The 24,305-nt window shown below is 37.8% G+C and overlaps 1 protein-coding gene across 2 annotated transcripts in view; it reads right to left on the bottom strand.

Annotated features, from left to right (window-relative positions):
• The window catches only part of LOC127625826 (pleckstrin homology domain-containing family A member 6-like), a 134,714-nt gene that overhangs the window by 74,061 nt on the left and 36,348 nt on the right, over positions 1 to 24,305 (bottom strand). The window contains exon 2 of one of the 2 annotated variants that reach the window (XM_052101219.1): positions 24,040 to 24,173. Coding sequence is in view for 1 of the 2 variants with exons in the window: in XM_052101214.1 (XP_051957174.1) it covers positions 11,468 to 11,508 (41 nt within the window). In the remaining variant the exon portion in view is untranslated. Of the gene's footprint in view, positions 1 to 11,467; positions 11,770 to 24,039; positions 24,174 to 24,305 lie in introns of those variants that run through there. The other variant, XM_052101214.1, reaches the window with a different exon arrangement.

Raw genomic sequence — 24,305 nt, 5'->3', positions numbered from 1 at the left:
TCTAAACTCCTCCTCTCCAACCACCACACCACCTGTCCCCTTGACCCCATTCCTTCCCACCTTCTCCAAGCCATCTCTCCATCCATCCTACCTACACTCACACACATAATTAACACATCTCTACTTCCAGGCATATTTCCCACTACATTTAAGCAGGCTCAAGTAACCCTGTAGCTTAAAAATGCACTTAACCCCACACAAGTAGAACACTACAGACCAGTCTCTATCATCTCATTCATGGCAAAAACACTTGAAAAGGCAATTTTCAATCAGATCTCTGCCTATCTCTCGCAAAAAACCCTGCTGGATGACAATCAGTCAGGCTTCGAAAGTGGACATTCCACAGAGCCCTGCTGTCTGTCAATGAGTCGCTAAGACAGGCGAGAGCTTGATTCAGATCATCCATCCTGATTCTACTGGACCTTTCTGCAGCCTCTGACACAGTCAATGTTGGTTTAAGTCCTATCTCTCAGGTAGGTTCTTCAAGGAAGCCTGGAGAGGTGAGGTGTCCAAGTCACATCAGCTACTTTCTGGGTTACCTCAAGGTTCAGTTCTTGGGCCACTTCTCTTCTCTATATCCACAATATCACTGGGACCCATCATTCAGGCACATGGGCTCTCTTACAACTGCTACACCGATGACAGCTCTACTTGTCTTTCCAGTCCAACAACACCATGATGACTGCTCGAATATCTGCCTGTATGGCAGACATCTCGGCCTGGATAGAGGAATACCACCTGCAACTTAACCCAGCTAAGACTGAGCTCCTCGTATTTCCAGCCAACCCTGCTGTTAAACACAACATCGCCGTTCAGCTGGGTTCAACTACAGTAACGCCTTCCAAAACGGTCAGAAATCTAGGGGTAACCATCGATAATCAACACAATTTCACAGACTACATCTCAAAGACAGCAAGATCCTGTAGATTTACATAATATAGTATCAGGAAAATATGAACATGCCACACAACTTCTTGTTCAGTCAATTGTCATAACTAGACTGGACTACTGTAATGCTCTCATTGCAGGCCTCTTTGCATGAACATTTAGGTCCCTGCAAATGATCCAGAATGCAGCAGCATGTCTGGTCTTTAATGAACCAAAGAGAGCGCATGTTACACCACTCCTTGTCTCTCTTTTTTTTTTTTTTGCCTTGGATACTACTATTCTGATGCTAGAGACACTTTGCATTGCAGCACTTTTCTTACCAATGTCTCCTTTAGATGAATCGCTTATGATGTATTATTCCTCTTTTTTAAGTCGCTTTGGATAAAAGCATCTGCTAAACGAATAAGTGTAAAGTGCCGGAACTATGCCATTCCACAGACAAAAGTAATCTTTTCCATTTACATATTCTGACAAAATGTTTTTAAACATATAAATCATAGTTCTACCAGTGTATGATTTAGGAGACCTCCTATAACTATTTATTCATGTCTGCTACTTTTGATATCACATTTCAAGATAGTTGCTAGTGAAGGGATTGGGTCTGTGTCAGTTCTTGATGTTCCGTCAGCCAATCAGTCATGTAAGGACACAATTTTCCTGCGGTTCTACTGTAATTAGTCACATGGCATTTACAATTAGGTGATTGGCTCACAAAGATTTAAGCATGCAGTACACTTTGCATACTCCTGGGTCGGCATGCACCAGCTGAGCAACTGCCATTGAGATGAAAGAGGATGCTAAAGCTCTCTCTAGTTATTATACAGGTAGACCTCCTTTGGTGAAACCGTGCATGTTTACCCAAGGAGAGATCTGGCAAATGTCCAGACTTCTTCAAATTATGTGCAATGATAAATACGCACTAATGATTCCAAACAAACATAAAACACATTCGGTGCCTTGGGAAAAAGTTCAGAGGAGCACAAACACATCAAAAAGGCCTGTAATTACAGTTACAATTGTCAGAATGAATAAAGCTAGGATTAGCAGATTTGCCTGAAACACAAATCAGGGAAGTGTTGATGGAGGTGCAGGTGCTACAGTAAAATCAGATTGAGGACGATATGGGTAATGTAATCCCTCGGTTGGCAAAAAAATCAACTCCGCCTTGGAAGACAAAAGTGTTGTGAAATCACAGAAGCCTATATTATTATAGATATGATTATAACTGCTCAATTATAGTCTTGAATCACATGTGCCCTTCTACATGTTGATACTAATATTTCCATATAATGAAATACTCCTGCAGCATCAGATGGCAACAAATCCACTGAATGACACTGCCCAAAAAAAATCTGCCCCTAAAGTGTGTTTAGTCCAAAAAAAAATGATGTTTGGATTTAAATAAGCAGATACTTAAGAGCCTATGATTGGATCATTATTGCAGTGATTAATATGTTTCAGCTGGCAACAATTAATTTAACCCTAACTGATGCAGTGTGTAGATTCTCATTTCTTAAACAACCATGTCGGAATATGTATCCCGTGGTCGTGGAGAAGATGTTACTGTGTTTAAGAAGGGGTAAATTATTGGCCTGCATCAAGCAAAGAAAACAACTAAGGAGTGCGGAAATCACTGGAATTGGGTTAAGAACTGTCCAACGCATTATTAAAACCTGGAAGGATAGTGGTGAACTGTCAGCTTCGCAGAAGAAATGTGGTCAGAAAACATCTTGAATGATTGTAATTGAAGATCACTTAAACGCTTGGTGAAGTCACATCGTAAAAAAATCAACAGTAGACCTCATGGCTATGTTTAATAGTTAAGAGTATTTCCACATACACAATGTGATGAATTTACAGGATTGGGACTAAACAGCTGTGTGGTTACAAGAAAGCCAATTGTTAGCAAGGCTAATCAGAAAAAACAACTTCAATTTGCTAGGGAGTATAAAGATTGGACTGTGGAGCAATGGAAAAAGGTCATATGGTCTAATGAGTCCAGATTTACCATATTCCAAAGCAATGAGTGCATCAGGGTAAGAAGGGAAGCGCATGAAGCGATGCACCCGTCATGCATAGTGCCCAATGTACAATCCTCTGGAGGCAGTGTTATGATCTCGGGTTGCTTCAATCGGTCATGTCTAGGCTCAGCAACGTTATGCGGTAGTCAGCTGACTACCTGAATGTACTGAATGACCAGATCATCCCATCAATAGATTTTTTTCTACACTGACAGCACGGGCATATTCCAGGACGACAATGCCAAGATTCATCAGGCTCAAATTGTAAAAGAGTGGTTCAGGTAGCATGAGGAATCATTTTCACACATGAATTGGCCACCACAGATTCCTGACCTTAACCCCATTGAAAGTCTTTGGGATGTGCTGTTCGACTCTCCCGTCATCAATACAAGATCTCGGCCAAACATTTACACAACTCTGGATGGAAATACATGTTGTGATGTTGCATAAGGTTGTCTAAACAATGCCATGAAGAATGCACACCGTAATCAAAGCTAAAGGCGGTCCAAAGTAATATTACAGGATGCGATTTTTGTTTTTGCCAGGCAGTGTATTTAAAGCGTCCCATACATCATAGGGGTCTAAAATAATTTTGTCACATGACAGAATGGCTACTTGCATTTTGGTTACACCACCTGACTTTGATTTGGTGGATAAAATACGATTTATTTTGAAAAATTAAACTTTAAGAATTTCAGCTTTTCATAAGAATTTTATAAATTATTATTTAGTCTCTAGATGGTTACACCACTTGAGTTTTTTTTTACTTTTTATTATTTTATGTTTTTGTTTACTGTCTCTGGACAGATAAATTATGTGCTTTTTTTATTTAATAATTGTATTACTTTAAGTCCCAGAAAAATCTTTTTGATGATTTTGAACTCAGAAATGTAAAACATTTTTGAGTAAAATTACATTTAAGTAAAATTGCATTTTAAATGTGGATTTGAATGACATAACAGATCCTTGTTTTAATTCATTTGTCTGCACACATAACAGCAATATTACATTAAAGGAATAGTCTGACGTCAATAACACCAAGCGGCATTGGTTCTTGATGCACCTTGTAACCAATCGGGACATATCAAAGTTTCAATATGAGGAAGCTACGGCTGAGATCAAGTTATTCAGTGTTATTCAGTGAATAACAACATGAATTTTAGCCTGTTTCTCACACAAAATATCATATGTCTTTATAAGACAGGGCATATAACGCTTAAGTTGTTTGGGCTACCTTTATGGTACCATTTGTGCTTTTTGGAGCTTGAAAGTCCTTCACTGCACTCATTGTTTGAATAAAAACAGCATAGAAGTTCTTCAAAGTTTCTCCTTTTGTGTTCCATGGAAAGAAACAACATCAAATGGGTATGGAACAAAATAAAATGAAGTTTATTTTTTGGTCAATTATTCCACTAAATCAAAGCATGGATAATATTTTTGTGTGCAATTATATCAACTAGTGGCAACAAACACCTTACCATATTTCAGAAAGAACAGAAAGAAAACTGTTTAACTTCAGATGTGATTTCGAAAGATATTTTGGCACAGTTGAGCAGTATTCCTTTAATATCAACAGATTTCTGTAAATGATAGCTTTTGAAAAAACAAATATAAGATTAGAGGAATCATTTCTCAAGGACAAGAGGACAAAGTTAATGTAACAGATTTGTTTTGGTAGTTTTTAATGTTGTCTTTCCTCTCTATGTAATCTTTCGCGACTGAGTTGCTTCATCCATAAACTTAAAGAGCGTCCATCAAGGACCTTTTATACTCTTAAGACAAGAGCAAATTAAGCATCTGACAAGATCCTTTTAGGGACATAAGGGAGTTTACAAATCCCCAATCACAAGACAGAGTGGCTTAAGACAGAATGTGGGGTTAAGGCAAAAAATGTAAGTACACACAAGCCACCAACGCATTATATAAAGAATGTGGCCTCCGACCTGCCACTCTGATAGACAAACACCATTACCTGATTTCATAACCACAGATCTTCTGTCTGCTTAACAGAGACACTGCATGGAGTCCAAAGTGCACTATTTCTGAGCTCAACAAGCTAGTTAATACCAGGCTCAAATTAGATTTGTAGACCTGAAACATATTGCCACAAAGGAAGCCAACCAATAAAAAACTATTCAGTTTGATAAAACAATATTGTTAAGCACATGGTTCATGTTCCCCAAGGTGACAGAAAAGTGACCAAGTTTTTAAAATACATTTCAGACTGAATTAAGTAAAGCACCAGTTTACTGGGTTTAGGTATTGCACGGATGTATCGACTGCAATATTTTTATCTGCCAATTAATGACCAAATAAAAACCATTGACAAATCAGTTTAAGCATTAAAACACCAATATTTCCAATACCAGTTTTTGCAGACAAAAACGCCATCTCAGTGTGGACGAAAGGCCAAAACGGAGAGAAAAAGAAGCGTTTTCAAACGAAAATGTATTAGTGTGGACAAGGCCTGAAGCTACATTCTGAAAACATCTACTGTTGTGGTCAAAAAGGAAAGAGAGAATGTCATATTTGTTCTGAACAACATGAGAGTGAGAGAATGATGACAGAATTTAATCTAGAACACACACTACTCTAAATGTTTCCACAGCTCTTAAAGATACAGTGAGTTCTACGTAAACATTTCTGTAATAACTCACCGATAAGTGTAGAAAACGGCCATCAGTTGAAAGGGATTTAAATACACCCACGGGCTGGATAATTATTTCATGTAATATCCTACTTGTGCTAACACAAACCATTCTCACTGTAGAGCGGAGGCCAAATAGAAACTGCTGATAACATTTGGAATATAAATCTAATTGTGAAGAAACTGTACAGAAATAAAGTCAACACAATTCAACAATACAAATTAACCAGACCTAATAGAAAAAATAAAACTGCAGTTTAACTAAGGTTTATTGGAGAATTTGCTAACTAAAAAGCCTACTAAGCTCAATGAATCATGTGAATATATGCAGACAAGACACCCCTTATAAAATATTTACAATAGTAACATAGTTTCTGCCAAATTTCCATGGTCTGTTACTACTGTTAAACCATAATAAATGCACACTTCAATAGTGTATGCCATTTTCAGAATCTTTCTATCATTTAATTTATACTTTTTTATTTTTATGACAATGGTGGCTAATACTATGTTACCACAGATTTACAATACTGTGTAACAGCAACTGTAACGGCGGTATTTTGACAGCTGATTCCGCAAACAAGTGCTAGTTAAAATTTTCCATCTCCTGAGCAACACCTATGAAGATGTATTTTGGTCTGAAAACCTTTTTTCATTTAGGAGATTAAGCATATTCTGGCGAGCTTTGTGCTAATTAGCATGCTCTCAGTGTATAGCATATATCAAATGTTGACATAATAAGAATTAGTTCGGCTCTCAGAGTAGGCCGGTTGTGCCTTAAGAGAGATGGCATAAGTGCTTATTTGAGGAGAACACAATAATCCAGGCATTAAAAATGCAATTAGATTGCCTGCTGTCTGAAGGGTTTGAATCAGTCAATGGGATTTATCCTTTATTGCAGATCTGAGATCAGAACTGTCATTTACAAAACAGCAGAGGGGCTTTAAAACTGCATGGGGACATCTGTAAAAGACAATCTACTCTTGGAGACTGGACAGGGATGTGATATGGCAACCTAAATCTCTCGCAGACCAATCAGCCATATAGCAGAAGTCATATTTGTGCAACTGTTCCTGTGTCAGGTCACAGAAGAACTAGGCCAAGATAAAGCAGATGCAACAGATGCCACTCTGTGATAACCAATACGATTTCAGTGGAACAAAAGAGATGCTGCAGACAGATTTCTGGAAAACTTGCACAACATGTGTTACCTTTGTTTCAGACTGGGTAAAGTCATTCATGTCCACATTTTATGTGAGCTATACTGATATGTACTGAGATGGAATTCAGATAACAGGGATAGAAATTATACAGCTTGTTAGATTTATGCTTTAAACAAGAAAAGAAAATATCAAATATGTATAAACCGGTATACCAAGCAACCCTAAAAAAAAAAATAAAAAAAATAAAATAAAAAAATGGTGTATATATATATATATATATATACAGCTGCGTGGGAGACAGACAGTAACCATGTTTGAATAATTAATGACAAGCATGATTCGGAGGTTTCACTTTTCCCTCTAACATTACTTTTTTACTCCACTAATGGTTAAGGTAAGGTTTGAGTTTGGGGATAGAATCCATAAATATATGCTTTTCATTGCATAACTTCCTGTAAAGCTGAAAACAACTTGCTTCACAACTAGCTTTTACTAGCAACCTCTCCTGGACATATATGGAGCTCACACGTGCCTATATGCCCTACAACACTTACCGCTTTGGCCACTGGGGGCAGTGTTTTGAAATTTCTGTTAATGTATACCGATTTTTTACTCTTTCTGATTTCTCTGTGAGATCAGGCTGAATTATCACAATACCAAACATTTTAAAACAGTACAATATCAACTTGTTGCTAATTTCGGTGCCATACTCCAGTATAGTGCTATTAGCAAAATTTTATGGGATGTGATTTTTTTTTTTAGGGCTGTCAATCAATTCAAATTTTAAATCAAATGAATTACATGGCCTCCCGATTAATTAATCGTGATTAATCGCATTTAATCGCATATACAAATATTTGCTGAGAAAGCCCCTCATATAACAATAATAAAATATATATAATGATTATACATATTTACGTCAATATATAATTATACATAGTTATCTTTAAATATTTAAAAATTATATATATATATATATATATATATATATATATATATATATATATATATATATATATATATATATAATAAAAAATATTCAGATAATTAAAATGCATTACATTCTTGTAGCAGAAGAGTTCATCAATGATAATTCATACAAATAATACAAAAAGTGGTTTTAGAATACAATGTATTGTTTACTACCATATTATTGATCATAAGTCAATCATTGGCACACAGTTCACAGCAATCCATTTCACAAGTGAATTTGTCAATCAGTTCAATATTTATTATGAGGGCTTGTTTAAGGACCCGTCAATTTCAAAGCATCAGACATGCTTGTGTAGTGTCTCGGGTGCGTTGCGTCATAAACATAAAATGTTTAGGTCACTGTGTCAAGTTAAATATAGTTTAATACTCAATCTTTTAACACATCTTGAAATCCCTTAGGTCGCCTTTGCACTCCTTCAAGTGTTTTGAACGCAAGAGTGTAACGAATGTTTGTGTTGTTCTGCCTACTGAAGTGTTTTCTTCACTGTATAAATTGTGCGTTGTTCATACAGCTGAAATTTCACTAACTGCCCTCTGGAGTAAACAGGTGGTACTACAAGCTTGCATTTCTCAGGAATCTTCCTTATTATGTTGTGTGGGGGGGGGGCATTGCGATTAATTGCGTAAAGTTTTTTTTTGCGTTATTTTTTGTCAAATGAATCGCACTGAAGTAAAATGTTAAATCGACAGCCCTAATTTTTTTAGATTAAATCAATGACAATTTGACAATTAATCAAATACAAATCTCAATATGGCCAAGTATGGTCATTGAACAGAAGAAGGATGTCATTAAATCAAATAATATACAGTTTGCATGTGCTGCATGCGTCAGAATGAACAAGAGGTGTCGTTGTGCTCTCTGTCATACTTCACACACACACACATACGCACACAGATCGTGCGTGATTGTCAATGCAGTGTGTTTAGTGTCTGAGCAGCTGTGAACACTTACATGAATTCCTTCTCCAGTGAGATATCAGCATGCAAGTATTTCAGCATTTTATTTGGAATGCGGAGCTTATTAAAAACTATCGTCAAAAACACACAGGTAGAACTCAAAGGTCCGTTCAAAGATGCTTTCCGTGACCAGACTGTTTCCACATTCCTGAAAACCTCAGGCAGCTCTTAAAACCATCTGAATGTTTCTACCTCCAAATCCTTATTGAGAGATGGGTCCTATTCATCACACATTCACACTCACACTACAACACAGGGGTGTTCCCAGAACATTCCTGATCACTATACTACCTCTAAAGGGCAAGTTTCTCTTCTCCAAAGATGTGTATTATTTGGTAAGCATTCAGGACAGGAAATGGACTGGCAAGCTGTCAGCCTAAAACCAATAAGTTGTATCGTCCCAGCACCAGAGCACATGAAATCAAAACAAATTCTAAACAACAGATTTCACCTCTCAACCCTTAAGCCTCTAGGAAAGTTGGTCTTGCCCACATAACGACATCATGAAAAGCTTGTCAGCACACTTTTATGTTAAATGAGGTAGCCTGGCCTGCGCAGGTGTCAAGGGATGAGTCCTATTCATGGCATGATAGGACAAACCAAAGGTTTAGCAGATACAGGTACCTCAGATTAGGTGGAAATGCAAGTTAAAGTTCAAAATAATTCAAAATATTCAACTAAATTAAATATTTCATTGAATAATGACCATACATTTTTTTTTAATGATTTTCAGGAGCTATTAAGAATTATTACAAACTTGATCATTGTGAAATCTAATTTACACAAAGTGAGGGATCACATTACATCCAAATGGTGATTAATCTAAATTAAAGGGCTCACCAACCCCATAGTGTAGCTATAAACTTAAATCATATAGACTTAAGCCATTCGGTTTTAGAGAATTGCGAGTGTGTTTGGTACCTGCCACAGGGTGTGAAGCATGCATCAAGCCCAACAGATATCATGTTTCAAACAAAAGGCGATTAGTTTGCTCTAATACTTTGTTGCTTTAATAAAGGCTGTTTTGTAAAAGATTATTTGGTTAAATGGGTTTGTTGTGCATTTTCCCTGTATTTTCTGCTGATCTCAGTGCACTAAGCACAGCACAAAAAAGCTGGTGAAACTCTCGTCTCATGTTGCATTTGGTACATTCCTGTACAGCTCACACCCCCAGTTTGAATACTCTAACCAGTTAATATGGGCACCGGAAAAATATACATTACGCGCTGTTGTTGCTTGTGGTGTGAAACAGGCCTGCTTGGGAAGTAACAGAATACTTGTAACGGCATTACGTAATCGGGATACAAAAGTTATGTAGCTGAAATCTGTTACAGTTTCATAAAAAGCCAACGTATTCAGATAACAGTTACATTTGGTAAAAACTGTGATTACTAGCAGGATTAAAAAAAAATATTTATAAAAAAAATATATCCTCCTGACCGCTGTTTGCTTTAGTACAGAATACAGATATGATCAGATGTGTGCTCGAGATCTCAAAATCTGGCGCCAATTACTGTCGCTTGCGCAAATAAGATCTGTCTCACATCAACACTGTGCTCTCTTCAATGGAGAAAAGGGAAACAGCATTAGAGTTTAGTGCAATTTATAGGCTACCGTCCAGTTGTGAAGATGCAGTGATTTTCCAAAGACCCAACATTAATACATAATAGAGTTTTAACAGAAGAATTAATGTAAGTGCTTTTATAAAATGATTTGCCTCACATTTCTGCCTTTAAACCTTCCAAAAATTGGCACCATTTACTTCCATTTTAAGTGCCTCTCTTTAATTGAGTTTTTTGCTGTTTTTAAAGAAAAGGAGGGACATACATAAATACATAAATGTATTTATGTAGTAATCAACATAATGCCGCAAATGCTGTTGATTGAGCTTAACTTGTATTCAACCCGGAATATTCCTTTAAGTTTTGCATCGCTAACAATTTTTGTTCCACATTGCAAAAGGTTGTTCTTGCCTGACTGTACTTGCAAATGAACTGCAGCAAATTTATGAGAGAAATTCTTCTAGTCAGAATACTCCAGCCGGCCCTGTATTTCTCAAGAGTAATCAACACTTGGAAGTTGTCCTTCATGTCTGCAAGCAAACTCTTCCTTAACACAAATTACTCATTGGGGGACAATGAGGGGAAAAAACTATTCCCACTTTGTTCATTAATCTCTGCAAGCAGACATTTTTTTGAGAATATATCTTTAGTAAACATAAACAGGGTGAGCCGTTTTTGAAAATGTTTAACAAGCAGGTGTGGGTTAGGGATGGGAGGTGACTCTTTAAACCTGATACCCTTCTCTTGTTCTGGAACACAAGAAACTCATTGTGAATGTGCAACTTGCACCCGGTACCAAATTGCTAAAAAGAGTGCCCATGAAACAAATTATCGCAGGTGACCACAATCTTCACAAAAAAACATACATATCCAATGGACAACATTCAATGTTCCTTCAATGCAACACTTTACATCCTTGGAGAGCTATTCAGGCGATATGAGTTTATGAGATACAGCATAAAGCATTCCACTAAGGAAATACCATGCACCCTCATCAGATTTTGCTGTAAGATATTTGTATGCCATTTACTATATCCCAGACTGCCTGATCATACAGAAGCTCCACGCCCCTCATTTATCCGTCTTTCCCTCTCACACACACTTACATACTGTACACAAATACACATGGTCTCCCCTTGATTCCTATCCAGACATAGTCCAAACAGCCCAGCAAAAAGTGCTACCTCTGCATCTAAGCCAGCATTAGTCAGAAAACAAAGCCAAAACTTGACCTACCTCACTACGCCCTCCTCCTTTGAATCCTCTGTTTCTATCATTTAGTTCTCTATTGTTCGCATTTGTTTTCACTCTCTCCAACTTTCTCCTCGCTATACCTCTCTTTTTGTGTTGGCTCTTAACAGAGCCAAGATCCAGGGGCCAGTATGAGTGGAATTCAAACAAGAAAGGCAGAGACAATCGCTTCTATGCGGGAAATATCTTTCTCCTGCAGCTGAACACGGCGCACATATGGATTACATTCCCAGCGAGCCAGCAGCTAGATTTAAGCACAGATTTTTGCTTCTCTCTCTCTAACTCTCTCCCCTATGAATCCCCCCACGCACACCCAGAGCACAACCCCTGCCCACTCCCTCACTTCTGTGGTTCTGTTTTGACTCTAATCATTAACTCTGATTGGGGTGGCAGCCCCTCCTTTAACCCTTTCATTGGCCTTCTGCCACTCATTCCTCATGGGTTATCAAAACAAAGACTGTTCTTACCCCTCCGTTACTTTGTACGACTGATTCAGTGCTAATGGGCTGCAGAACGTTACATAACATGGCGAAGTAGGGCAATTCATCTCAGGTTTGGAAGCACTATATCAGCCATTCAATGTCGTGGGTTTGTGGTAGCTTAATCATGCCCTGTCCAAACTCTTCATGCATGGATTGTTCGCTGTAGGTTGAAGGAAACCAGTTGAAGGAAACCAGTGATTAGATATGCTAGTGTTCTATAGTTTTACTCACAACAGTTTCAATGTGTATGCAAAATTCAGACATGTATCTTTAATTAGGTCTCATTTGCCTAATGAAACTGAGATTTTAGCCCTATTTGCCCTTTAGACAAGTCGTACTGTTTTCTTGTGAGATCTTTGTAGTCAGAGTAGACTATGATGATGACAAAGTAAAATGTCTCTGGACTGACAACCTCAGACTATGGCTGCATCCAAATACCAATGTAGTTACCTTTGTTGCCTCGCTGACCTATCAGTCATAGACTTAACAGACAAGTGTTTGTGTGCGAAGGTACCACCGGAAACTGTTTCGGACAGGTGTCTGAAGCACCACTATGTCAAATCTTTGCTCGGTAATCATTCATTCAGTTCAACTGAACCACAACAGACTAGTAATCTAGAACAAAATCAAGAGAGTTTTGGTGATAACCAAGCAAATACTTTCTCACTAGAAATGGAATCAAAAGTTGTACAAAATAATTTATACTCAGCCTGGCTATCAACTGACACTTCGGCCAAATGTTTTTTTCTTCAGCTCAACCACTGTGGATCCATATGCACAGGATTGTGGGATTTCATTGGCAGCAAAGGTTACATCTATGCTGCCTTCAAAAATCGATCAGATGAAGGTATCACAGTAGATGGGATGTGACGCAAACATTGGATTCGGACGTAACTTGGTCCCATCCTACCTTTGTATATAGCTTCCAGAGGCAGAATTTTCCTGGTTTTGGATGCAGCCTGTCTGTTAGCTGATTTTAGATGGGTTTTGGGTTCTGTCAGTTGTTCGGTATGCAAGACCAGCTGGCCGACCAGCTAAACCAGCAAAGGACCAGCTTGGCCAGACTGGGAGACCTAATGGACCAACTTAAACCAGCTAAGACCAGCACACCAGCTCAGATTTAACCTGTCCAAACTCTTCATGCATGGATTGTTTGCTGTACGTTAAAGAAAACCAATGATTAGATATGCTAGTGTTTTATATTTTGACTCACAACAGCTTAAAGTGTAGGCCAAGACATTCATCTATAATCAGTTCTCATTTTCTGTAATTAGACCCATTAAAGACTTCCATCTTTAGACAAGCCGTAATATTTTCTTGTGAGATCTTTGTAGTAAAAGTAGAAGGTCAATGATAAGGTCAAAGTAAAATATCTCTAGAATGACAACCCCAGACTATCTAAAAGTTGCCTAAGATAGTTTTCTGGTCTCCCAGTCTAGTTAGGCTGGTCTGTATGCTGGCTTTAGAGGGGTTTTGGGTACTTGCCAGTTGTTAGGGGTGCAAGACAAGCACACAGCTCTTTGGTTCAACAATCCCAAGGCCAAATCACAGTTTGTTCACAACCGTGGTGACCGCTACATTATTTGGAGTTATCATTATATCAGTCCTCCAAAAAAATTCCCAGCTGTGTACAAAAGAGTGTATACAAATTCTACAGTTTCTCTTCACCTTTTATAAACATGTCCTTGGCCTTAGGTAGAGGTGAAGTGTGTTTATGTGCCACTAGTGGCACCTAATGGAATTACAAATAAAATTGTTTTTTCAAACATTATCTCATCTTCCATTGGTCAAACAAACAAGACGTCTGGCCTAAAAAAAATCAATGAGTTGACAATGAGTGTGTTTACTGTATATGGAAACCAATACACTGATAACTAACAAAAAACAGCTTATTTTACAAACGTGTTAACATGCAAAGTCAGGGTAATGGGCAAAAATCTACATATGCCGATAAGTTTATTAAACCATTTAAGGTCTTACCCCAATATTTACCCCAAAGTTATTTACATGACTTTACAGATTGCTGGCTTATTAACATAATCAGTGTAAGTTTGCAAATGTGAACGAGTTAATTGTTGCTGTGTCAGGCTGGTCGGGGGTTCTCACACAAATAGAATAATGGTTACACTTTTAGGGGAAATCAACCAATAGATGGCTTACTTACTGTAATGTTAGTTATAGTTATAGTTACTGTATAGTTATAGTGTATCCATAATAAGCTGAAGATGGAGTAAGTATTTTAACATTTCAAAAATTGCCTTCTCCACCTCTGACTCCCTGAAATTGTTGCAGTTTTCAGATACAAGGCCTCTGTCCCAGTTCTTCATTCCAAAACAAACTCTAAATGAAGATTGTCCTCATAACGCATCCTGGCTTCTGATGGTCATACATGTCTCATTAGTGCTTACATTGCGGCCAGTTGTTTTCCAAAATGTTGTTTCCACTCACACAGATATCCGGATATGGCTCGAGTGTCCATGTCGTATCATTGCACATTCCTCAGTGACACTCCGTCCATCTTATCAGACACTCTGGCTGGCTTCTCCCAAACATTTTAAGTTCAAGACAAGGGAGGCAGGCATAAAAAGACTGCAACATCCCAAAACTCCGGCTCTTAACAAGATAAGAATTTGTCTTTTAATATATTATTGTCATATTCAGTGGTCTAAATAGAGCCACAGTCACAAAGACTTGATGCAAATAGAACCTCTTTTTAAGTTTTTTTTTTTTCAGATATTTACTCTTTTTTGATTAATCAGTCATCAGTTTTTCAACAGCCTGGGTAGCTTAGTGGTAAAGACGCAGGCTACCTCCCCTGGAGTTCACGAGTTTGAATCCCATGGCGTTCTGAGTGACTCCAACCAGGTCTCCTAAGCAACCAAATTGCCCCGGTTGCTAGGGAGTGTAGAGTCATGCGGGGTAACCTCGCTCTCGGTGGGGCATGTGGTGAGCAGTGGTAGATGGCGCGGTTGATGGCGTGGGCCTCTACACACAATATGTCTCCGTGGTTACGTTCTCAATGAGCCACGTGATAAGATGTGTGGGTTGACATTCTCAGACGTGGAGGCAGATTGAGGCGAGTCACTACTCCACCATAAGGACTTTAAAAATAAAACACAAAAAAACAAACAAACATAGGATTTACAATAAATTGAGGCATCCGGTGAATATGTAAAAAAACAGCGCCTAAGTGCCCAGAGATGCCATTTGTCTACTGTGCGTTCAACAAGAAACAGTGGTGTTCACAGACAAACTACCTTAATGTTAATTTATTTTGTTAATTTTAGTCATCATATGCAGTCCACTCGTGCAAAACTCCTGACATTATATAAACATATACTTTAACATTTATTTAGTTTTTTGCATTAATTGTCATCCACATAATCAGAACTCTGTAAAACTGTGCAAAATCTCAATGATAAGATGCAGAGATTTGACTAAGTCTATCCGACAGGGAAATTTGTGGGGGGAAATTACAGTACCATTAGTGCAACAAATAAGTGTCTAAAATAGTTGTTGTGTTGTGTGAGAAGTTAAACACTGGTGTGTGATGTCTGTGAATTCATTTTGCTGCTGGATTAGCTGGATAGTCTTCATTATGATAATAATAATTATTCAGTATGATATTGTATTATAATAAAATTCAACTGGGCTCCAAAAAGTTAAAGTTCCAAAACGTTAGGTAAGTTAAAATGGACCATTATATTTATGAAAAGTAGTTTTGTAAGTGTGGGTGCATATGTATGTGTGTAGAATATTTATGTATGTAATATTATTTATTTTAGTATTCATAGGTGAATGCTATTATTTTTTTATTGTTGTAGTCTAATGATTATTTGGTTACCATTGTGCAAAAAGACTCAAATAAAACAGTTTAAATAATTTACATAACTTTCTTTGTTGCCAGCTTATTAAGCATAAACTGTGTAAGAACATGCATGTAAACATGCTAATTTATTAGCCACTGGTGGTAAATATACAGTATAAAATACAGTGCTTTTTAAATCTACAGTATACATATCCAATTTATAACTTATTTAATCAGAGCCATATTTTTCTGGCACAAAAACAACTTTTTGCTTTTGATTGAATGAATACTGATCACAAATAGGGTGACAGCATTAAACAGATATAATTACAGAAAAGTCTATATGCACACACACACAAAAATTGAATACATTGTAATAACCGCATCATTTAACTATCCTAAATATTTTGCTATAAAAAACTTATGGGACCTAGGACCTGTGCAGGGGATTCGAATTGGTGAATCACTGTTTTTAATCATTTAATTTACATTTACATTGATTAATTATAAAGAATTCAAAAGAAACATATGACAGAGAAGACAGTTAAGAAGAGTGTGTTTGATTATTACCTTGGCTCGCACAGCTGTAAAGAACAATGTCGAATTTTTGTCTTGCTACACCACTACTCAGCTGGTAGCTTGTTAGCAGTGCCGTTACTTTTAGTTAGTTACTCCCCAAAGCTGGAGCTAACCTTAAAGGGATAGTTCACCCATTCACTCTCACAGTATGGACAAAAGATGCAATTAAAGTTAATAGTGACTGAGGCCAAAATTATGCCTAGCATCTCCTTTTGTGTTGCACAGAACAAGGACAGTCATAAGAGTTGGTAACAACATGAGAGTGATTAAATGATGACAGAATTTACATTTTTGGGTGAACTATCCCTTTAATAAATGCAGCAGCTGACGGTTTCTACATATGAGAAGTTCACACAGACTTGCTTTAAAGCGTGTGCTCTGTCACCAGCACTGCAGAACTTTTAGACAGGTGGCTTATTTATGCTTCCCTGGTCACCATGGAGTTAGTGCCGGCTCTCTAGCCTCGCACAAACACACATATATATTGGAAATAGGATGGTTTGTGTGTATGAGAGAGAGAAGCCGGTAGAGGGACAAAGCAACAAGTGAGGACACTTTGTTTGCTCTGGTTACATAAGCATAACCACATGCAAATGTCTATCCACACACACACAAGTAAGCATGCAATCTGTTCAGAAAAGTAACCGTACAGGAACAAATACTAAATACGTGACATGGATCTTGTAGAACATCCTATCTACAGTACAACCAGAAGCAAATATTTGAGCACAGCAGCGGGATGTTTCTCAGAATCCATGTGGTCTGGATTCCAGTTCATTTATGTCTGTGATGTCTCTAAATGAGAAGTTTGTTTGAGCTCAAAAGTGCTTTCAACTCTTATACTGCCCTCTGCACAAACCAAGGTCAGGCTTAAACCTGGAACAGCTCTTGGCCTTAAAATTCAGTGCCTTTTTCAAGGGTGAGTCAACACAGATGGCCAGTCTCTCTGGACACACAAACAATCACACACATACACATACGCATACGCATACGTTGAGCCCTTTCAACACACCAAGATAATCTGAGGCACACGCAGGCTCGGGTGAGGTCCACTGGGGAATGTTATTTATCGCAATTTGTCTAACAACACAGCAGCTTGATTCATTGCCTGGTGTCCAATGTCTCCAAAAAACCCAAAATCTCCCCCTTCTAGTGCCAATTAAAACATTCCAGCATCACAAGTCCTTTGTTGTCATTCAAGACAATTAACTGGTAATTTACCACTAATCTGCAAACCAACATGACCACAGCCATCTCTTCTCAGATTGTAGGGTACAGAGACATGAATGACACCTGACAAAATGAGATTGTAATAACCTTTCAATTCTGTTTTCAATGTGATATGTACAGTGTTAGTGAGTAGTTAACTAAAAGTAGTAACACTACTAGTACATTAAAGGAATAGTTCACCCATAACTGAAATTTCTCTCATCATTTACTCACCCCCATGCCATCCCAGATGAGTATAACTTTCTATCTTCTGCAGAACACAAAAAAAGATTTTTGAAGAATATCTCCGCTCTGTAGGTCTATGAAATTCAAGTAAAATTACGTCCTTAAAATAAGACTTAAATATTTATCTATTTCTCACCCACACCTATCACATCGCTTCTGAATATATGGATTTAACCACTGGAGTTGTATGGATTACTTCTATGATGCCTTTATATGCTTTTTGGACCTTCACATTTCTGGCCACCATTCACTTGCATTGTGAGGACCTAAAGAGCTGAGATATTGTTCTAAAAATCTCTGAAAGTCACACACATCTGGGATGGCATGAAGGTGAGTAAATGATGAGTTTTTAGTTTTTTTGTTTGAGTGAACTATCCACATTTTCCAGAATAGGCTACTTTTTCCAGTATATTTCAATGTATTATGAATGCAGCAAAGGATTCAAGGGAGTACTCAAAAATGCTCACTTAAACCGTCCTCTGTCTGCTATAGTGAAGCGAAAACCAAATCATTTAAGTGAATCGTTCTTCTTGACAGTTCATGACCTCTCATACAATTAACCATGGTTTTACAATAGATATATTGTAGTAACCTTGACTGTAATAGCTATGGTTAATTTTGTGGCTATGATTTTATTACAAATACCATTGTTAAACTATATGGTTACTAGAGTAAAACCAGTTAATTTTTGTAAGGGAATGTCACCCTATATAGTAATATAACTATATATAACTTTATATTAATGAATTCTGAAATGAACCATGCTTTCACCCTATTTCAGTCACCCTGATGTTGTTCAATGGGTTTGGAACAACATCAGGGTCAGTAAATAATGACATAATTTTCATTTTGGGTGAACTATCATTTATTATCCATCAGAGTGTAGATTGGACCACAATGTTGTTTAATATGACGCAGGGAGAAATACATGCTATTTAGTCCTAGTTTTAGTTAGACTAAAAGGGACGAGTATGGGCAAGTTCCATGAACAGGAGGAATTTAGGTTATTTGTAGCTACATGCCACTTACCTTGAGTGGAATAACCCACTGGGCAAAGAGCTCTAACCCTTTAATCTTATTGATAGTGACGCTAAGTTTAGTATCCCTAGAGAGGCCTGAGCTTGCGCTTAAACATTGATAACCAAAGAGTGACCTAAAGTTCAGGAGAGAACAGAATGTTACTGACATACACTAAAATGTCATTTTAATTTCACCTCAAAAAGTGCTACATTATCAAACAAGACTTAGTAGGTCTTATTTTGTTTATGTTTTCTTTGAAGCATTAATTTACCTCAAAGATCATGAAATAAAGTCCTTTATAAAACATGCATAAAATAATAGATTGTGTGAGCCTATGTAGATACTATTTACAGTAAAGAAATATTTGGTGTATTGTAAAATTATAAATGGAAATTTCTTGAAACAGTGTGAAACATGCATACTTACTTCAATTTGTTTAACATTGACACCCTGTGGCCATATCGCAAGTGCAATTTTGCTGTCTCTCTTAACAAATAGACTGCAAACTCTCTGTTTTCATAAGTAAAACTATTCCTTGGCAATAATTCAGTAACAACATGTGCAGAGATTAAAAATAAATAAATAACTATAAAATAATGAACTCTCTGTAATTTTTCATCTAGAACTCCAGTGACCAGGTCAGATTAGTAGCAGTTCAGAGGAAATGATTAAAAGGTTTTCTCCCTGGTCTAGAAAATGATTACAAACAGTCCAAATGTCCAGATGGATTGGGTTCTGAAAGAGCATCTCTTGTGTGTGTCTCATAAGCCAGTGTGTGTATTTGTGACTTGTATGAGTCTTGTATGCGAGGTAAAAATGTCAACACCTCTCTCCCGAAGACATCTGGCCATGTTTAGACAATGGTGCATTCTATCTTGCTGACGTCTCATCGGACAGGTATTTAACTCTAGCCTTGTTCCTCCCTTTGCCTCAGGCAACATACTGGGGGTGTGATTAGCATGTCTCTACAAGCAACACGATTAGTCTTATCTTATTCTGAAAGGATGTTACCATTCCTGGCTGTTTTACTTTTGGGGAAATGTGTCCCTAGCCATGGATGCTTTGGAAGAGATGCATAGAATGCAAGCTGCTCTCCAAAGGCAATTTATTAGGAGACAAGCAGTAATGAGAAATGCTTTATACTTTAATAAATGTGACAAGCTGAAGATGCAAATTACATGCCATCAATAGTAGTGAGTAGCTCCACAATTTAACATGGACTGCATTCATACCAACTGCAAAGTGTACAAGAGTTTTCCAAGTGGATTTGGGTGGGGTACGCAGGTGTGCACCCCAGTTTGGAAGACAATAAATTAATTAATTAAAACCTGAATCAAATGAAAATGTAATTAATTTTCAACAGAATTTCATATTATTTTTTAAAATTAGGAATGCCCAATTCCCAATGTGCTCTAAGTCCTCGTGGTGGTGTAGTGGCTCAGTCTGGGTGGAAAAGGATGAATCTCTGGATTCTAACTCGTGACTCCAGGGGTGGTAGTCTAACCATGCCCCCTTATTTTTGTTAAGTTAAGTTCTTTTAAACAGAATCTCACAGCATAATCCAAAAAACAATGTTGGATTTATATTTTTCAAATTAAGTGCTGCATAGAGAGCATCACAGATGTAAGATATTGCATGAATATAATACAATTACTATTGATTTATTATTAGTAGTATTAGTAGTAGTATTACAGTGAATATTACATAACTATACAATAGTGATCTATTTTTGTCATACATTTTCCATTTAAAATTAGCTTTTATTTTTGGCAGCGCTTTTATTTTGAAGTTTTTCTGTGTTGTTAAGACGATAACTTCTCAATCGGAAAAGCCGGTCGCTACTTGACTCTAAGTGATTATTAAAATACAAGAGGCTGCTATTTAATTAAATATGTATGTAGTCGTATGTGCCTTGTGCTTCAAAGTGTATTAGCGCTCTGCTCGCTGTCATCTGCTACAAACAGAGAGCATGATGCTCATGATGGTGTTTTCTGTGTATGAGCAAAGGTGGAGATCTAAAAGATATGAGAACTTGTGTCTTCACAAAATGTCTGCAAAACATTCACAAGCGCTCACATTTGAAGCATGCAGCACATGCAAAGTATATATTTATCTCATTAAATCACAGCTTTTGTGGTTAAATAATCTCACTAGGATATAACGTGATTTTAACTTGTGCACTGAATATTTACGGAATGAAAGTTGTAGGACATATGGTATCGGTTTTCGTTATCAGAGCATGAGTACAAGTTTATGAGCACGTTATCTAACCCGATTCCGGTACCAGTATCGGTAATAATAGGACGAATCTCAGTTGCCTCCACGTCTGAGACCATCAATCCGTGCATCTTATCACGTGGCTTGTTGAGAGCGTTACCGTAGAGACGTAGTGAGTGTGTAGGCCCATGCTATTATATGTAGCATCTACGCACAACTCACCACGCACCCCACCAAGAGCGAGAACCACACATTATAGTGACCACGAGGAGGTTAACCCATGTGACTCTACCCTCCCTAGCAACTGGGCCAATTTGGTTGGGTGGTAGTCAGCGTCAATACTCGCTGAGCTACCCAGGTCCCCCTTTTTTTTTGTGCCTATTTTTAAAGAAAAGATGGTACACATGGAAATATATTTTTCAATTGAGCGTAACTTATACATAACAGCTCCCACATTGGACACCTGCCAAAGATATTTCCATGCTATGAGAGCAGCCCAGCAGAAAGACAGTTTTCGAGACTATTCAAAGAGCAATTAAAATGCGTTTTACAGTGCAAAGACCCATACCACCAAACCACCATTGTCAAACCACTCTCCAGAATCCCTGCCTGATATTACTTCCTGTACCCCAAATCTGCTCTTTTGCTCTCTCCCTCTTTCATATTAGCCATCTAAATGATGCTCCAGAGACAGAGGTGGGAGTAAGTGGCTTGTACAGACAGTGAATAGACAAGCTGAAGGCTTTAATTTACGCTGTGTGTGTCTGCTATGGGGGATTTGCCTATGGATACTGGCTATAGCTAATAATGCTGGGGCTAATTAGGACCCCTGATGGCCTTGCACAGTAAATCAAGAACACACAATACAAGTTGCCGTTTCATCTCACAGAGCCAGCATTTCATCAGCACTGTGACCTACATTAAACAACAGTTTTTGCCTTTTATTTAGCCCTGGCTCCTGTTTTAGAATATCTGTCTAGAATCTTAATGACTAGATTCTTTAGCTTACAACATTTACAAAACAGTATTGTGGCACTACTATGGTACAGTGATGGTGTGAGGTGGTTATGCCATGGCACTTTGATATACACTATAGCATAGTACTGAATGATTACCACATAAACACAATGGTATTTACATTCCCAAAAACTGTTTCAGCATATAAAGGTACATGAGAGATGTATGCTCACAAATGTACTTTTTACATTATATATATATATATATATATATATATATATATATATATATATATATATATATATATATATATATATATATTAGTGAGATTCAAAGTGGTTACAATGAGAGGCTTTTTGCAAGGGTATTTTGGGTTGAGGTGTGTCTAAATGAGCTTTAATTTAACACAAACTCAGATAAACATCAAACTCCCACACAAAAACACTGAAAAGCTCCTTAGACACGGACACAAGTGGGGTATTCTTCCCCTCTCCCGTCTGTCATCTTCAAGCTTTTTGTTCACCTCTCCCAATCCAACGGACAGTGCCAAGTCTGTCCATCCAGACATTGAGGCAACTATTCACCCTGTGCTAGTCACATCAAGGGATTCCAGCCCAGTCCAGAGAGCAGCCAATCTGATGACTGTCACTGCCAAACCAAGTTTTTGCCAACTGACTTTACCCTTTTCATGCATTAGCAACAATGATACAAGCTTCATCTACTTGCAATTAGTGGATTCATGCAATTACAGACAATGTTGTTCTAGGGTGGCTCTTTAAAATGGATGCTCTTGTTTATCCATTTTAGTGAAGGTTGCTGTGGAGAATGGTTATTATAACACAAAGTTTGCTAGCACTGCTTTGCAAGTGGTTTGAACAGGATGTTTCATTTTTTTTTTTTTCGTAACCCTCAAAGTTGAATGCACATTTTCTCTGCAGATGATGGCATTCTGCAATTCCAATTGCAAGTTAGCATCTTTGTATTTCTCCTAAAATCCAAATATAGCATAGAAATTAGCAAGTCTAAAATTCACACCAGGACCACAACTCCACCACTCGCCACTACGCTCATGCTTTTAAGCTTGCTAAAATTAAGCTCTGGAGTTTATGGTCCCATTTAAATTTTTAAGCGGCCTTGTGGCTTATGCTAATCAGAGGTTTAAACCCAGAATGGCATGATGTATATCAACAACATACAGCAGCATTACCCCCTTTTTCCAGTCTTTAAAATTTTTGTTTTCCAGATGTTAGCATATACCGCATTCCAAAAAAGCAGGTGCTTTCTCCCTGCCACAAAAGAATAGGGGAAGACTGTGAATCCCCACCCAGGAAGTGTCTGTAATTATTGTTTTTGCTCTGTTTAAAGGGATGAGAGCATATTCCTGTTGAGTGCTGTACACCTGGGCATTTGGGTGACCTCAGAGAACATCTGTCCTAACCTCTTCTTCATCTGTTTTTGCTGACTTGAAGCCCACTTGAAGAAGAGTCATAATTTATGAGTCAGTGGTTCTACCTGTGCATGTCTTTGTTTGGTCTTTTAGATCACTCCTAAAACAAGGATCACTGCCAGAAGAGGTCCATTCATTTTGCATTCCCCTTTACCCTAGAGCAGCACATACATTTAAGTCATGCTGATCAGTCTTATAGCAATGATGAAGAATCACTGCTTAATAGGCCCATTCCTTGCACAATTACCCTTTATCCGCAAGACAAGATATCTCTAAGATCGTATACATTTTGACCTTGTCTCTTCTGGTCTCCAGAAAATGTATTAAAACAATCTATAGTATGCATCTCTGTCTAGACACCTTGTATCACATTTCCATTATCGAGCACACACATGCACACAAATAAACAAACAGGCACCCATTCATTACCTCAAATCTGAGCTGTAGCTAGCAACTACAAAATCATAGAACAGAAAGCAAGGGATGTTTGAGCAAATGCAAGACTCTAAAGTGTTTAAACAAGAAAGAAACAAGATTTCCCATCTCTTTGTCTACCCAGCTGGAGATCCATCAAAGAAACAGGATCACCTACCTTGCAAGGAGTTTTCTTTGCCGAGAATCCTCTCTGTTCAGTCCTTACGGTGCTCTCCTTTCACTGCCTCCCTCTCCTTTTCCCGTTAGTATGCTCCGTTTATGAAGCTTGGTGTGGTTTGAAGGGGGGGGTGGCTGGCAGAGTGGGAAAGAGAGAAAGAAAACGAGAGGGTGAGTGAGAGAGAGAAAGCAAAGTATCAAAAGCTCCAAGGTAAAGAAGGTGAAACCTGAAACCACATGTGGCCCTCAGACAATCATTTCCCCTCT

The sequence above is a fragment of the Xyrauchen texanus genome, chromosome 32 (genome assembly GCF_025860055.1).
Source record: "Xyrauchen texanus isolate HMW12.3.18 chromosome 32, RBS_HiC_50CHRs, whole genome shotgun sequence".
Taxonomy (NCBI): domain Eukaryota; kingdom Metazoa; phylum Chordata; class Actinopteri; order Cypriniformes; family Catostomidae; genus Xyrauchen; species Xyrauchen texanus.
Note: the sequence above shows the minus strand (reverse complement) of the source record. Positions and strands in the feature narration are given on the sequence as shown.